Here is a 13,695-nt window from a genome sequence, read left to right on the forward strand (position 1 = left end):
TCTGAGTTCGAGGCCAGCTTGGTCTACAAAGTGAGTTCCAGGACAGCTGGGGCTACACAGAGAAACCCTGTCTTGAAAATCAAAAACAAAAACCAAAAAAAAAAAAAAAAAAAGGGAAAATCAAGGCATAGATAGTCACAATCAAAGCAAAACCAAATTCTAACCGTTCAGTGTGTGGGGTTCACTCATCTGAGCCCCTCCAGAGGGCTTGGGCCACTTCTCTACTCCTCCTGTAGCACACACAGCCTGTCCTTTAGGTCCGCCTTGCCCTTTATCTACTGCTGCTGCTTTTCTTGGTGGGTTTCCCAGTGGTACTGGCTTCTCCAAAACTGCAGGGTCCCTTGCTTCAGCTGGGCTGCACTTCACCAGTAGACTCTTCTTGGTGCCACGCCCCCAGCGTCTTTGCATGACCCCTTCAGTTCTGGTCCTAAAACTGCCACTGAGGCTGCACCTTCAAAGGCCTCTCCTGGGCCCTCAGTGCCAGGCATCAGCTGCTCTCCATGACCTCTCTATGTCTTTAAAACAGTATCGCCTGGGAGATGTCTACACATAACCAAGTCCTTGGATGCGTCTGGAACACATCTCTGTTCTCAGAAAACACTTCCCAGAAGATTGGCCTCAGTGATGCTCATCTCTTTTGTTTGATTTCCAGACAGGGTTTCTCTGTGTAGATCTGACTGTTCTAGAACTCTGTAGACCAGGCTGACCTCAGACTCAGAGATCTGCCTGCCTCTGCCTCCAAGTGCTGGGATTAAAGGTGTGCCACCATCAGCAGGCTCTAGTCTGAATTATCACTAATCTCTTAGCTCCAGGTTAACCAGCATCAACTGTTCCAGTAGCGCAAAGGTTTCTCTTCAGTGGTGCTGCTGCTCTCTTGTGAATGGTGGCTCACTTTAGCTCCAGCTGATCCAAACAACAGAATCTCAATTCATAATAGCAGATAACCCTGACGAGTCTAAATTTCCTCCTCACCTTCACGAGCCAGGCCTCTCGTGTCTGTGCTGTTCCTCACACTGAGCTCCTCAGGAGCTTCCCACTGAGCTCCGGACAGGACATGGCTTTTCTAGCCCCAAGTTCCAAAGTCCTTCCACAATCCTCCCCAAAACACAGCAATACCCCATTCCTCATACCAACCAGTCTTATGAACTGGATCTCGTGGAGGTGTTTCCTCTGAGAGGCTCCTTTGATGACTGGCTTGTGTTGACCCAAAACAAGCCAGTACAGGTGGAAGGTGAACATGAGGCCTAAGGGCAGGTATAGCCTAGTTTTCCATCCAAGTGAAGTCACTGCTGGTATCTCAGCTTGTGATCTTTGTGGACCTGTTCCCTCACTCCAGGTATCTCTGATGATGGTCCTTACCTGGAACTTACATGAATCATGACAGGGCCAGGGTTCTTGTCATTCAGTCCTTCCCAGAACATCTTTCCCATAGCCATTACCCAGAGGCAGTGATAACCCTAAACAGGGTAGGCTGGACTTTGCCCTTCCTGAATCTAAGGACTTGATGGCCTGACAGACCTGTATTGTATTGGCCCCCATATGTGGACTTTGTGCTGCCATGGCTGCACCTCAACTGAAGAGGAAGGCAAGAGTTTTGCAGGCTTTGGCTTGTGGACCCCAAGGTCCCCCAAACTGGTGGCTTCACTGTATATGTGGGATGTGTGGTGGTGGGGGGGGCTCTATCTGATGCCATGTTCTGGCATGGCAGTTGCGAGAGGCAGGAACAAAGGGTTAAGACTTTCAAAGTCATAACCTATAGGCTAGGAGGTGACTCAGGCCCGCATGGATATGTGTCTCTAGGGCCCACAAGGACAAAGAGCGGCAAGCCCATCAGATATGGAAGAATGCCTGGCAGCCAGGCTGATGTGGAATTTTCCCCATTCCACGGTTGCCTAGAAATGTCGGGGGCAGTGGGACTCTGACGTGGCCCATGTGCCACCCGATGGCCAGCTGGTTCTGTAGTGCCCACAGCTAGGGTTAATTCCAAATTAGTTCCCATCCTTGGTTTTCCTTTAGGATGAAGGACAGCCTGAACTGAGACAGGCCCCTACTTCTTACTTGCCCAGACCTCTAGAGGAGGTATCCTCAAGAGGAAAGTTAGCTGAACCATGTAAGTGACTCGGCCCAGGGGTCCTGGCGCTTCTTCACCTGTTTTTCTTGGATACCACAAATGTGTTCCTGGCTCATCAGAGGGAGCTAGGAAGACCTATGTTCCACTGGATTCTGAGAAACTCCAGTGCTGTCCATAAAAGGCTGGCAACTAGTCCCGCCCCCTTTCTCCAGAGCCCAGGCTCCCTTCCCCAACACTGCCACCAAGCCCCAGGCACCCTCTCTTCCCTTCTGGGCTGGCAGTAGGACAATGGACCCCTTGGCCCATGGGAGACAAACAGTCCTTGTTAGGCCGGAGGCGGGGGCGCAATATTGCGCCCCAGGGAGCTGAATACAGCTTCTGTGCCTCTTGGGCAGGCGCGCAGGGGAGAGGACGGGAGGGGAGGCGGGGGGGGGGGTGCAGGAAGGGGGCCGTGGCGCCCATTGGCCCTGGCGTCAGGGGCCGGGCCAGGCTGCTGGCCTCACCTGGCGAGTGTTGAGAGCGGGGTGCGGCAGCCGCTGCGGCGGCGGGGCGGGGGCATGGACCAGGCCTGCCAGCGCGCCGGGTCCCGGCGAGTGCGCCCCGCCGCCCAGTGAGCGCCACGGCGGCGGCGGGGGCCGGGGCCGACCCCTGCCACCCGGAGCCCAAGGAGAACAGGGCAAAGGTATGTCGGGAGGTCTTGCACTCACGCTGGCTGTGCCCTGCCTCAGCCTACTTCCTGAACATCTTGCCTACTGGATCGATCGATCGTGCTTGCCCAGCAAGGGATATAGAAATGCTGCAAGAGCTGCTTCACCGACACTGTGTCCAGCAGTCTCTGGATGATTGCTTGCCCTGCTCTGGGTGCCCCTCCTCCCCTGACCCCCGGAGTCCCTGAAAATGGGGTGGGTGGGGCTCGAGAAGGTTAGCTATTGTGCTGTGAGTTCGTTAGTAATTAATCCTCTTGGACGTTGTGGCCTGGGCCCTAGTGGAGAAGGAGGCAGGAATCACCCCTCTCCTTACCTGCGTTCCCAGAAGAGGCGGCTGTCACAGTACAAACCAGGGAGGGGAGCCTTGGGCAGTGACAGACTCTTGTGCTTGGGGAAGGCCTCTCATATGTGTGCCCCTAAGGAGGTGAGTCCACGAGACAAGGACAGACTTGTCTCATTAGGACAGGAAAGATCCTATATGCAACAACTGCACGGTTCCGGAGCCATGGACCAGTGCTCCATAAGGGGTCTCAGGTTGGCCTGTTTCCTTAGTGAGAGGCCAACATGAGCCTTCTCTTTTTAATCCCCCCCCCCCCGCCCCTTCCCGAGCTGGTTGTGATGACAGACACACATCTGGCTGCAGGAACTGACACCTGACACCAGAGGTTACTGGGGTGAGGGTGAGGATGCCCTGGAAATCTTCAGGAGGAAAGGGGTGTGGAGGGAGAGCCAATCAGAAGAACTCAATCTCTTCCTCTCTGGAGGGGGTGACCTGAGATCCAAAGGCACCCTAAGCTGATCTGCACTGTGCCTTCAGGCTTCCTTGCTACTTATCTAGAGGGAAGATACTGAGGCTCAAGGAGTCAGTGACTTGCTGAAGGTCACACCGTTGGGAAATGGCTGAGTTCACTGCAAACCACAGTGTGGGTTTTTGTTGTTTTGTTTTGTTTTGTTTTTTGGTCCCTGTCTCAGGATACCAGCCCCACCCAGAAGTCCTCTTGCCCTGACTGGAGGAGAGATGCCTTCCTGAGCATCTCTTTTGCTTCCTGGTTTCTGTGCTGAGTTCTCATAAATCTGTCACTACACAGTGCCTCTCACTGGGCTCCAAGGAAGAGCAAACAAGCACTTGCAGGAAAGCAGTAATTCACTTGAGAATGGCACGCAATGGGGGACTCTAGGCCCCCTCAGTGGCTTGGGGCAAGCTTCTTGCTTTGGTTTGACCCCATGAAATATGAATGACTCTAGAGAGGATACAGCAGGTTGGAGCAGAAGTACCCCAAAGGTTACCAGACTGGAGACCTGGAATCATCAGGTGAGATCTCTCTCCAGGGCAGGGAAGTTAGGCCCACAGTCAGACCCTTTCTGTGGGCACTCTGTCAATTTTACTGGGTGTGGAATGCGCGTGTTGAGGCAAGTTGTGTATAAAACATGGGAAACATAGATCATTGAAGTCTATTGATCTAAAAGGACCTAAGTTGTCCATGAACATAAGCAGATCCACTGCCAGGGGCCAGGCACTGAGTTAAGGACTCAGAGCACTTCTCACTTTTGGATCTTCCCAGAGAGACTGAGAGAGCATAGCTTTATGTGTTAGGATACAAACAGTTTCTTGCCAGTGATCACCCTGTTTCTGGACTTGGGAGCAGGGTTGTATTAAGGGCATCCTGAGTCTGGCAATGGACAGTGGGTGTGCTTACCCAGAGCGTTGTGCGTGGCATGTGCAATGCGTCCATAAAACTTGTCTACTATGCCGTGTGATTGCACAATCAAGTACATCTTCAGGCTGTGACTAGTATAAAGTATCAATACTTATTACGGACCCCTGTGTTTAGCCCTGGGCACACACACACATATATATATATGTGTGTGTGTGTGTGTGTTAATGGAGTAGTTTGGTTTCTTGTTGGCATCTGTGATTTGCCACTGCGCATTAGTGCTTCGAGCTGCTTTGGGTACTTGGATCTGCTACCAGGAAGGCTGGGGGTTTTGCATAAGCAGGGTAGTGTCTCAGAGAGAGCTGTGAATATGCTTCAAGTTCTAGCTTTGCCACAGTTACTGGACTCATTTCTCCACCTGTTACTTAGGGCTAGCATATAATACTGAGCTATTCTGTTGGGCACTGTGTGTGTGTGTGTTGCGATTACACGATTGCCCTTTGAACCAATAGGTTGCTAGGCATTGTGACACATGATTGTATTTCTAGCATTTGGGAAACTGAACAGGAGGATCGCCAGTTTGAAATCAGTCAGGAGCATAGTGAGCTGGTCTACACAAGGAGCACAGGTGCGCACGCGCACACACAGACACACACACACAGGGAAAAGGGGAAAGAAGAAGAAGCACAACTGAGAGAACAGAGGAGGGAAGGAGCAGGTGACATTAAGAACTGAGAACTGAGAGGTGGCTCAGTGGTTAAGAGCACTGACTGCTCTTCCAGAGGCCCTGAACAATCCCAGCAACCACATGGTGGCTCACAACATCTGTAATGAGATCTGACTCCCTCTTCTGGAATGTCTGAAGACAGCTACAGTGTACTTACATATAATAAATAAATAAATCTTAAAAAAAAAAGAAAAAGAAAAAGAAAAAAGAACTGCCTTCCAAATCATGAGAGCCTAGAACCATTGGCTTCACAGCTCCAGCCAATGGGAGAATAAGGGTGACAAGAGTCAGGACTGCGAGCTTGGAGAGGTCCTGTGAGCCAACAAGTTAGGGTGCAGATAAAATGCCCTGCTAGGCAACCAATGCTCCCCTTCTCTGCTCTGGGATCCCACTCCAGAGATCCCACTCCCACCTCACACCTCCCAGAAGTGCCTCTTCCCAGAAGGACGTCCCCTGTGTGCTCCATCCTCCCCAGCTCTGTTCTGTCATTGGCTATGCCTTTCCATGGTGGACACTAAGGTTTGGAAAGGGCAGTATGCCTGCCTCAGAAGCGTGACGTGCGCCCCGAGTGTGTGTGCATGCAGGTCAGAAGGCAACGCCCAGGGATTGTCTTTCTCTCCACCATGTGGGTTCTGGAGATCAGACTCGAGTTACCAGGCATGGTGCAAACACCTTTACCTGCTGAGACGGACGTCTTGCCGGCCCATCATTTATAAAGTTGCACCATTTTCCACAGTAATATAGACTCTGGTAAAATATGAATGCATATATATATATATATACATATATATATATATATATATATATTCACATTGCATGTAGGGAATCAGATTGTGTCATTGAGGGTAAGTGACCCCATTCCCTGGGGAAGTACACTTTACATTCGGTACCATCTCAGGCTCTTTCATCTAAGTACAGATGTACAGTTTTGCTCTAATGAATACATTCATTCTTTACAGTGTGTAACAAGGCAGCTTTTTTAACATCTGGTCCTCAGAATCCTTGTCTGTGTAATGAACATAGAAGGTCTATTCTAGTTTGCTTTCTGCCTAGGGATGATACCCCCCACAGTGGGCTGAGCCCTCTTACATGATACAAACTCCCCGCAGATATTCAGTTATCAGCTTGAGATGCAGCAGCAGCTTCCCTGTCCCACAGCCTCTGTGTGCTGACCCTGAGGAATTTGTCTCAATGATGCTCGTCTCTTCTTAATCACACCTGCTTTCTCAGCCCTGATTAGCAAGCACCAATTGTCCCAGTAAAGCAAAGCTTCCACAGGTTCTTTAAAAAAAAACTTTAAAAATTATTAATTTTATATATGTGAGTACACTGTCACTCTCTTCAGACACACCAGAAGAGGGCATTGGATCTCATTACAGGTGGTTGTGGGTCACCATGTGGTTGCTGGGAATTGAACTCAGGACCCCTGGAAGAGCAGCCAGTGCTCTTAACCACTGAGCCATCTCGCCAACACTTCCACAGATTCTTGTTTTGTTTTGTTTTTTTTTTTTTTTGGTTTTCGAGACAGGGTTTCTCTGTGTAGCTCTGGCTGTCCTGGAACTCACTCTGTAGACCAGGCTGGCCTGGAACTCAGAAATCTGCCTGCCTCTGCCTCCCAAGTGCTGGGATTAAAGGTGTGCACCCACGTTTCCACAGATTCTTAATCTAAAATATCATACAAATAGCTCTGAGGGGATGTCATTGGCCAGGTCTCCACTGTCTACATTTCTCTTAGCATTATCTTATGTCCCAGCTTCCCACAGACCATCAGCTCTGAGCACTTCGTGGTTCTTCCCACTCAAAGTTCCAAATACACACTTCTCAAAAAATAACAAAAACAAACAAACAAACAAACAAACAAACCAAAACCAACGAGGCCTACAGTCATGTCTGTCATAGCCATATCCCTGTTTTCTGGTACCCATTTCTGTCTAATTAGGTTTCTATTGCTTTTGATAAACACCATGGCTAAAAAAACAACATGTGAGGGAAAGGATTTATTTTAGCTTACAGGCTACAGTTCATCCTTGGGGATGCCAAGACAGTAGCTCAAGGCAGGGGTTTAAAGCAGAGAATACTGTTTAGTGCCTTACTCACTGGATTGTGTTAAGCAACCTCTCCAGGCCTACTCATCGGAGGCAGTATTCCCACGCCAACTGGACACTCCTACATCAATTGGCAATCAAGGAAATGCCCGCATAGACATGGCCATAAATCAATCAAGTGGAAGCATAAGTCACATTCTTGCTATCTGATTGACACCATAAAGCTGCCTTCAAACAAGGTCAGCCCAGAAGGCAGAAAAACTGATGCATATTAGAAAAAAAGGTAAGACTGCCTCCCAGTCAGGGTGGTCCTTAAAAAGAGCCGACATGCCTGTATATAACCTTTAGGGACTGGTTATTAGGAGAAAGAGCCTCAAAACTGCACCTTCAAGTGAGAGAGCATTGGAGAGGGAACAGAACAACACAGCACAAAGAGCAGACAGAACCTTAAAGGGAAAGAGGGCTGAGGGAGGAGCCAGACCTAAGGTGCAGAGCTCAGTAAGGGTAAGAGTGAGAGGACAGTCTCTGTGGACAGACTGGTGACAGTCCCAGGCTTTACACCGACTGTTGTTAACCATGATTTTCTGTGTCTCTAGAGACTTCTGTGGAGCCATTATGAAAGTGAAGGTATCTAGGAAGGGATGGCCTCAACAAAGTCCCTCTGATAAGGGACAAAGCTAACAGGAAACAGCTAGACATGAGATTGCTGTGCTGGCTAAGCTTGAGTTTCAGGTTAGGAGCAGGAATCTAGGAGTTTCAAGCTAGGAGATTCCCTCCAAGGCCCCGGGACACCATCTCCAGTCAGCCCCAAACCTGCAAAATGGGTCTATGCGTGTGACCCTATTATTTGCTCAGGCAGGCTGCCCAGCATGGCATAAACACTTTGATGATGAAGGACTTCATGTTCAAAGATGCTGGGCTTCCTCTGGATGCCTCCGTCTGTTAGCTATCACCCTGGGGGTCCTGTATTGGCCAATAAAAGTCTGTGTCTGGTACTTATTAGCATCTTTAGGTCTGAGCTACTTGTAGGTGTGTGTTTGGCCTGTGACTTTGTTGTTCCATACTCTGCCTCTGTGGGCCTTAGTTTCTTTTTTATGATGGGCCTGAGATGGGTAGTTGACCCAGAGAGCATCCAGAAAGTCTGAATAAGCTGCACACATAGGTGTGTGTACCAGTTCACCTCTTTCCAGTTTCCCTCACGGTCTTTGTCTTCAAGCTTTCGGTGTCTGTGCCCTTGGCCCAAGGGCACCTAGAACCTTTCTGAGCTCTTAGGTAAATGAGCTACCTGGATGTTGGGGTCTAAAGAGGGGAGCGGATAACCCAGGGCTGTCCAGCCAGGGGACAGCAAGAAGACCATGGCACCTGGGCATTCCATTCATTATCCCTAGGGAGGGAGCTCATACATATTCATAAGCACTGGGAGGTGGGGTGTGGACGGAGCCAGCTAGCTGCCTGCTGGGTATCATTGGAGCATTCTTGTCTCTGACTGCAGAGGCAGCCTGGGTGTTGAGAGAGGAAAAGGGCAGGCAGTCACGGCCCAAGGTGAGTGTGTCCCCTGTATCCAGCAGGGAGAGTGGAGGGTCTGTGGTGCTAACACTCTCAGCCAGCAGCACCAACCTGGGCAAGTTTCACAGCGTGGAGGTTGTAGTGGATGGCTCCTGCTTTTCCTTTGGTCCTGCAGGGTCCTAGGTGACCTGGAGGATGTTGGCTTTGGCTTGCTACCAATTCTCAGGATGATGTGGCTGGCTAGCCCATGAAACTAGGAATTAATGAGGGAAAGACAAGGGAACCGTCTATCCTAGGGTCCTGCTCAGCTTCGGCCCCATCATGAGCAGCGGGAGGTACAGAACTTATTTTTCTAGTCACACCTTCTGCTTCCCCTGTGCTGTGTGACCTTGAGGACATTGTTGCCTTCTCTGAGATTTGGATTCCCTCCTTCTCTGGAAAAGTACTCTTCAGTGCCAACCATTTTCTATCAGACTGTTTCGGGCTAGTGTGCACACAACAGAGTGGGGCCAACCTGGGACCATGGGAGGGACAGAGTAATGATCAGTAGAGCAAATGTCTGCCCTGTGTAAGCCCTGAGTCTGTGTGTTCCATCTAAACATTGAGCATCCCATAATGACAGAATATTGGTATTGTTTTTAGAGGAGAAATTACGACCCACAGAAGGAGACAGTCTTGCTTAGGGCCTACAGCAAGCTGGAGTGTGAGTGAGTGGGTGTATGTGTGTGTGCTTTGGCACTTAAAATTATATTTAATTATTTATTATGGGGAAGAGGTAAGAGTGTGGAGGTCAGAGGACAACTTCCTGGGGATCAAACTTAGGTTATCAGTTTTGATAGCAAGCGCCTTTTCTTTACCAGCAGAGCCGTCTTGCCTTCATACTTAGTTCCTTGAAACAGGTCTCTCTGTCCACAAGATCATCCTCCTCCTGCCTGTCCCCTGAGCTGTTAGGATTACAGGTATGTACCACCATACCTGGCTTCATATCTGGGCTTTAAGACCAGAATCCTGCCTGTGGGTACTGGCTCTCTCTGGGTCTCTCATGTCTTCTCTCACATGCATGTTCTTGTGTATGAGTGACTCTCACAGATGACGTCTGTGTTTGGCTCACTCATGGCAGGGCACGGGAAGTTTATCTGTCTCTTTAAGACAAAGTCTTGATCTGTAACCCACTCTCTCTGGCCTGAGTGCTTGGATTGTAGGCATGCACTCTCACACCCAGTAAGGGATAGTGAATACATGGTAGTCATTATCACCACCACCACCACCACCCTCCTTAATGCTGGGGACAGAACCCAGGGGCCGGTGCACACTAAACAGATTTACCACAATTACCTTCTTGGGGCCTTTGATATCCATGCCATGCATGAGCTTCACAGTAGGTCTCTCTCACCAATAGGCTATCTCCCCTTGAGACTGTCACCCAGGTGGTAGCTGCCTGGTTAAAGGTCTTATCTACTCTCTTCCCCCAGATGCCCAGGCCATGAGGTGTCATTTACCAAACATTCACCAAGTGCCAGACTCAAGGATCTCTGGGGTGAATTACCTGCAGCTGGTCAAAAGTGTGTGGGGGTGTACCTCTCCTGTGAGGCAGGACTGGGCCCCTGATCAACAATGATGACAATGACTAATTGTCACTGCTATTAATAATTAATACTCTGATCACCTGTCATTGGAACCACAGAGCTCTGGATGGCTCTCCCTCCAGCCCCACTCCTGAGTACTAGCCAGCTGATTTCTAGCCTTAGTTTGCTCGGAGGCTCTTCTAGTGACTTCGCTACTTTGTGTCCCGCATCTGCTGGAGGAGACTGAAATGCGAGAGAGGAAGGGTTTTGTTACCATATTCCCAGAGGTCAGACAGCAAGGGAGTGAGGAGCCTTGAATACAAGAAGCTGGCCCAGAAGAACCAGCCACCAGGGTCCCTTCTATTTCTCACCCCTTCATATTAGCTGTCAGCTCTGCCCACCAAGGTCAGACAGTTCTATGTTCCTAGGACAGAGCCCAGGCTACGCCTTGACCTTTCACTCCTGCCCCCCGCCCCCCTCCCAGCTTCAGATACCCCAGACATGAGCTGCTACATACAAAATGCTACATATGGGAGAGCCACAAACACTGGCTCAAAATCCTGCCCTGCCCTTATTTGCTGAGTGACACTGAGCAAACCTTGCCACCTATTGGACCTTATTCTCCCTATCTACAAAATGGGGTGATGGTTCGACACAGTGGCATCCCCTGAGTGGAATTACGTAGTTGCTGTGGGAAAGCTCCTGTATCATCGCATGACTTCTAGCAGAGACTCAAGGGGCTTAGTACACACATGTTGGACCTAGTGAGGTTTCGAAAAACCCAGACAGTAGAATGAATGAATCCGTGATGTTTCGCGGGTCGGGGAGGACACTGTCCTGGGTGATGTCAGGAAGCCCCTGATTGGCAGCTTAGGATGCTGGTCTGCCCCCTACTGCCAGTCCTCCACGGTAGCCCTCCATCATTGAAGCTACTCGGAGTTCCGGAAAGTACTCTGGTGAGTGGGGCGCGATAGGGTGGGCCCTCAGGCTTAGCAGAGAGCCAGCTACGAGAATCTTCATCCCTCTAACACTAGAAAAACTAGGACCTTATGCTTACTGTCTGTTCCTGGCCTGAGCCTTGCTCCATACGCTGGTTTTCTGATAGCCTACCACTCCCTATCCTCCGCAGAAGGCTGGCGGCTGACCGGAACTCATCGGGCAGATTTGTGGGCAGCTCCTCTCAGCCCCCTACCACACAGCTCCTCGCCCAGAACTCAGGAGGGTTGTAGCTAACCGAGCCATACCAGTGTGCTGACTGCTCAGGAGGCTCCCGGGGTCCAGCCAGATTCCCCTCTTCAGCTTCTCTCCAACTTACAGATGAGAAACAGATTCCCAGGGGATCCCTGGCTTGTCTGAAGTCAGTGGCAAAGCCCTGAGGGGCCCAACTGAGCTTGGTGGCCATAAGCCTTTAATCCCAGCACAGAGGCAGGTGGATCTCAATGAGTTGAGGCAGCTTGGTCTACAGAGTGAGTTCCAGGACAGCCAGGACTACATAGTGAGACCCTGTCTCTAAAACAAGCAAGCAATAAACCAGATACTGAGGCCCACACCCTCCTTTCCTAGTCCCTGTGCTGACTATGTTTTTTGGGTTTTTGGTTTTTTGATTTTGGGGTTTTTGTTAGTTTGGTTTGGGTTTTGTGACACTGTCTTATGATATAGCCCAGGCTGGCCTGAATGCTTGACTCCCAGTGTACCCTAGGGTTACAGTCACGTGCACTTTGTAAATTTTAAACTGTGAGCAGGTGCATAGCACAGTAGAGAATTCTTGCTTGGAATGCTGGAGGCCCCAGGCAGATCCCAGCACTGCTTAGGAAAAAAAGAGCGCTCTCTGTATAAAACCCCTAACCTGATCTAGAGGCTATCTATTGTGCCCTTTCCTATTAAATAGTATACATGAAATGTAACTGTTGTGAAACTGAATAGAGGAATATTTCTTTCTATTACCCCTCCCCAGATACACTCAGAGGATTGGATCTGGAAATGTAGAACGCAGGTTGAGATCCTTAATCCAAAATTTGAAATTAAAGATGATCTAAAATCTGAAACTTTTTGAATATCAACATGACTCCACAAGTGGAAAATTCCAGAGCTGACCTCATGCGACAAGTCATAGTCAAAACATTGGTGTGATACAAATATCATATAGCATTCTTTCTGGCTGAGTATGAGTACAGACATGTATGTATGCACATGCGTGTGGAGTCCATGTATGCACATGCATGTGGAGTCCATGTATGCACATGCATGTGGAGTCCATGGTCAGCACAAAGTTTCTTCTTTGCTTTCCACCTCTGTTAGTTTGGTTTTTCGAGACAGGGTTTCCCTGTGTGGCCCTGGCTGTCCTGGAACTCACTCTGTAGACCAGGCTGGCCTCGAAATGAGAGATCCCCCCACCCCCGCCTCTGCTTCCTGAATCCTGGGATTAAAGGTGTGCTCTACCATGCCCAGCTTTACCCACCTTCCTCTGTGAGGCAGGGTCTCTTATTAAACCTGAAGTTCCCGCTACTGACTAAGCTGGCTGGCTACTGTGCTCTGCGAGTCCACCCCTCTGCCAACCCAGAACAAGAATTACAAATGTGCCCTGCGGCTAGCTTTTGTTTTTAATGAGGTGTTAGGAAAATTGAAGTTCTCTTTATGCTTGAGTGGTAAAGATTTTTGCCAGCTGTACATCTTCCCAGGTCCTCTAAGATATCTCTTTATGCACATGAACATAACTCAAAATAGAAAGGGCCAAGTCGACGAATCAGCTGCGGGCAGAGACATGGCCAACATCGCGGTGCAGTGAATCAAGCGGGAGTTCAAGGAGGTGTTGAAGAGTGAGGAGGTGGAAGATATCAACTAGAGATAAAAATACCAGAAACATATCCATTTAACCCCCCTAAGGTCCGGTTTATCACTAAAATATGGCACCCTAATACTAGTTCCGTCACAGGGGCTATTTGTTTGGATATCCTGAAAGATCAATGGGCAGCAGCAATGACTCTGCGCATGGTATTATTGTCATTGCAAGCGCTGTTGGCGGCTGCAGAACCAGATGACCCCCAAGATGCAGTAGTAGCGAATCAGTACAAACAGAATCCTGAAATGTTCAAGCAGACAGCTTGACTTTGGGCACACGTGTACGCTGGAGCACCAGTTTCTAGTCCAGAATACACCAAAAAAATAGAAAACCTCTGTGCTATGGGTTTTGATAGGAACGCAGTAATAGTGGCCTTGTCTTCAAAATCATGGGATGTAAGACTTCAACAGAACTGCTTCTGAGTAACTGAGGCACAGGAGCTGCGCCAGCATCGCTCTCGCCTCTCGAGGAGCATCAACACCTGTTATTTTTAGGATTCTGCATAAAGTTCTTTTAAACTGGCATTCTTGCCTAATGATGTTACCTAGGCACCAATGGAGACTGCAAAAAAAAAAAAAAA

The 13,695-nt window shown here is 49.4% G+C and overlaps 1 protein-coding gene and 1 pseudogene across 5 annotated transcripts in view; both read left to right on the forward strand.

The window, feature by feature from the left end:
* The first annotated feature begins 2,548 nt into the window (after window positions 1-2,548).
* Window positions 2,549-13,695, forward strand: part of Gal3st1 (galactose-3-O-sulfotransferase 1) — a 16,854-nt gene continuing 5,707 nt past the window's right edge. The window contains exons 1-2 of one of the 5 annotated variants that reach the window (XM_029483114.1): window positions 8,693-8,747; window positions 9,575-9,670. Coding sequence is in view for 1 of the 5 variants with exons in the window: in XM_029483113.1 (XP_029338973.1) it covers window positions 4,010-4,090 (81 nt within the window). In the remaining 4 variants the exon portion in view is untranslated. Of the gene's footprint in view, window positions 2,754-3,562; window positions 4,091-8,679; window positions 8,748-9,574; window positions 9,671-11,216; window positions 11,233-13,695 lie in introns of those variants that run through there. The other 4 variants (XM_021177527.2, XM_029483113.1, XM_021177528.2 and 1 more) reach the window with 4 other exon arrangements.
* LOC110305517 lies at window positions 13,093-13,545 on the forward strand (annotated as a pseudogene).

Source organism: Mus caroli, chromosome 11 (assembly GCF_900094665.2).
Source record: "Mus caroli chromosome 11, CAROLI_EIJ_v1.1, whole genome shotgun sequence".
In the NCBI taxonomy this organism is placed as follows: domain Eukaryota; kingdom Metazoa; phylum Chordata; class Mammalia; order Rodentia; family Muridae; genus Mus; species Mus caroli.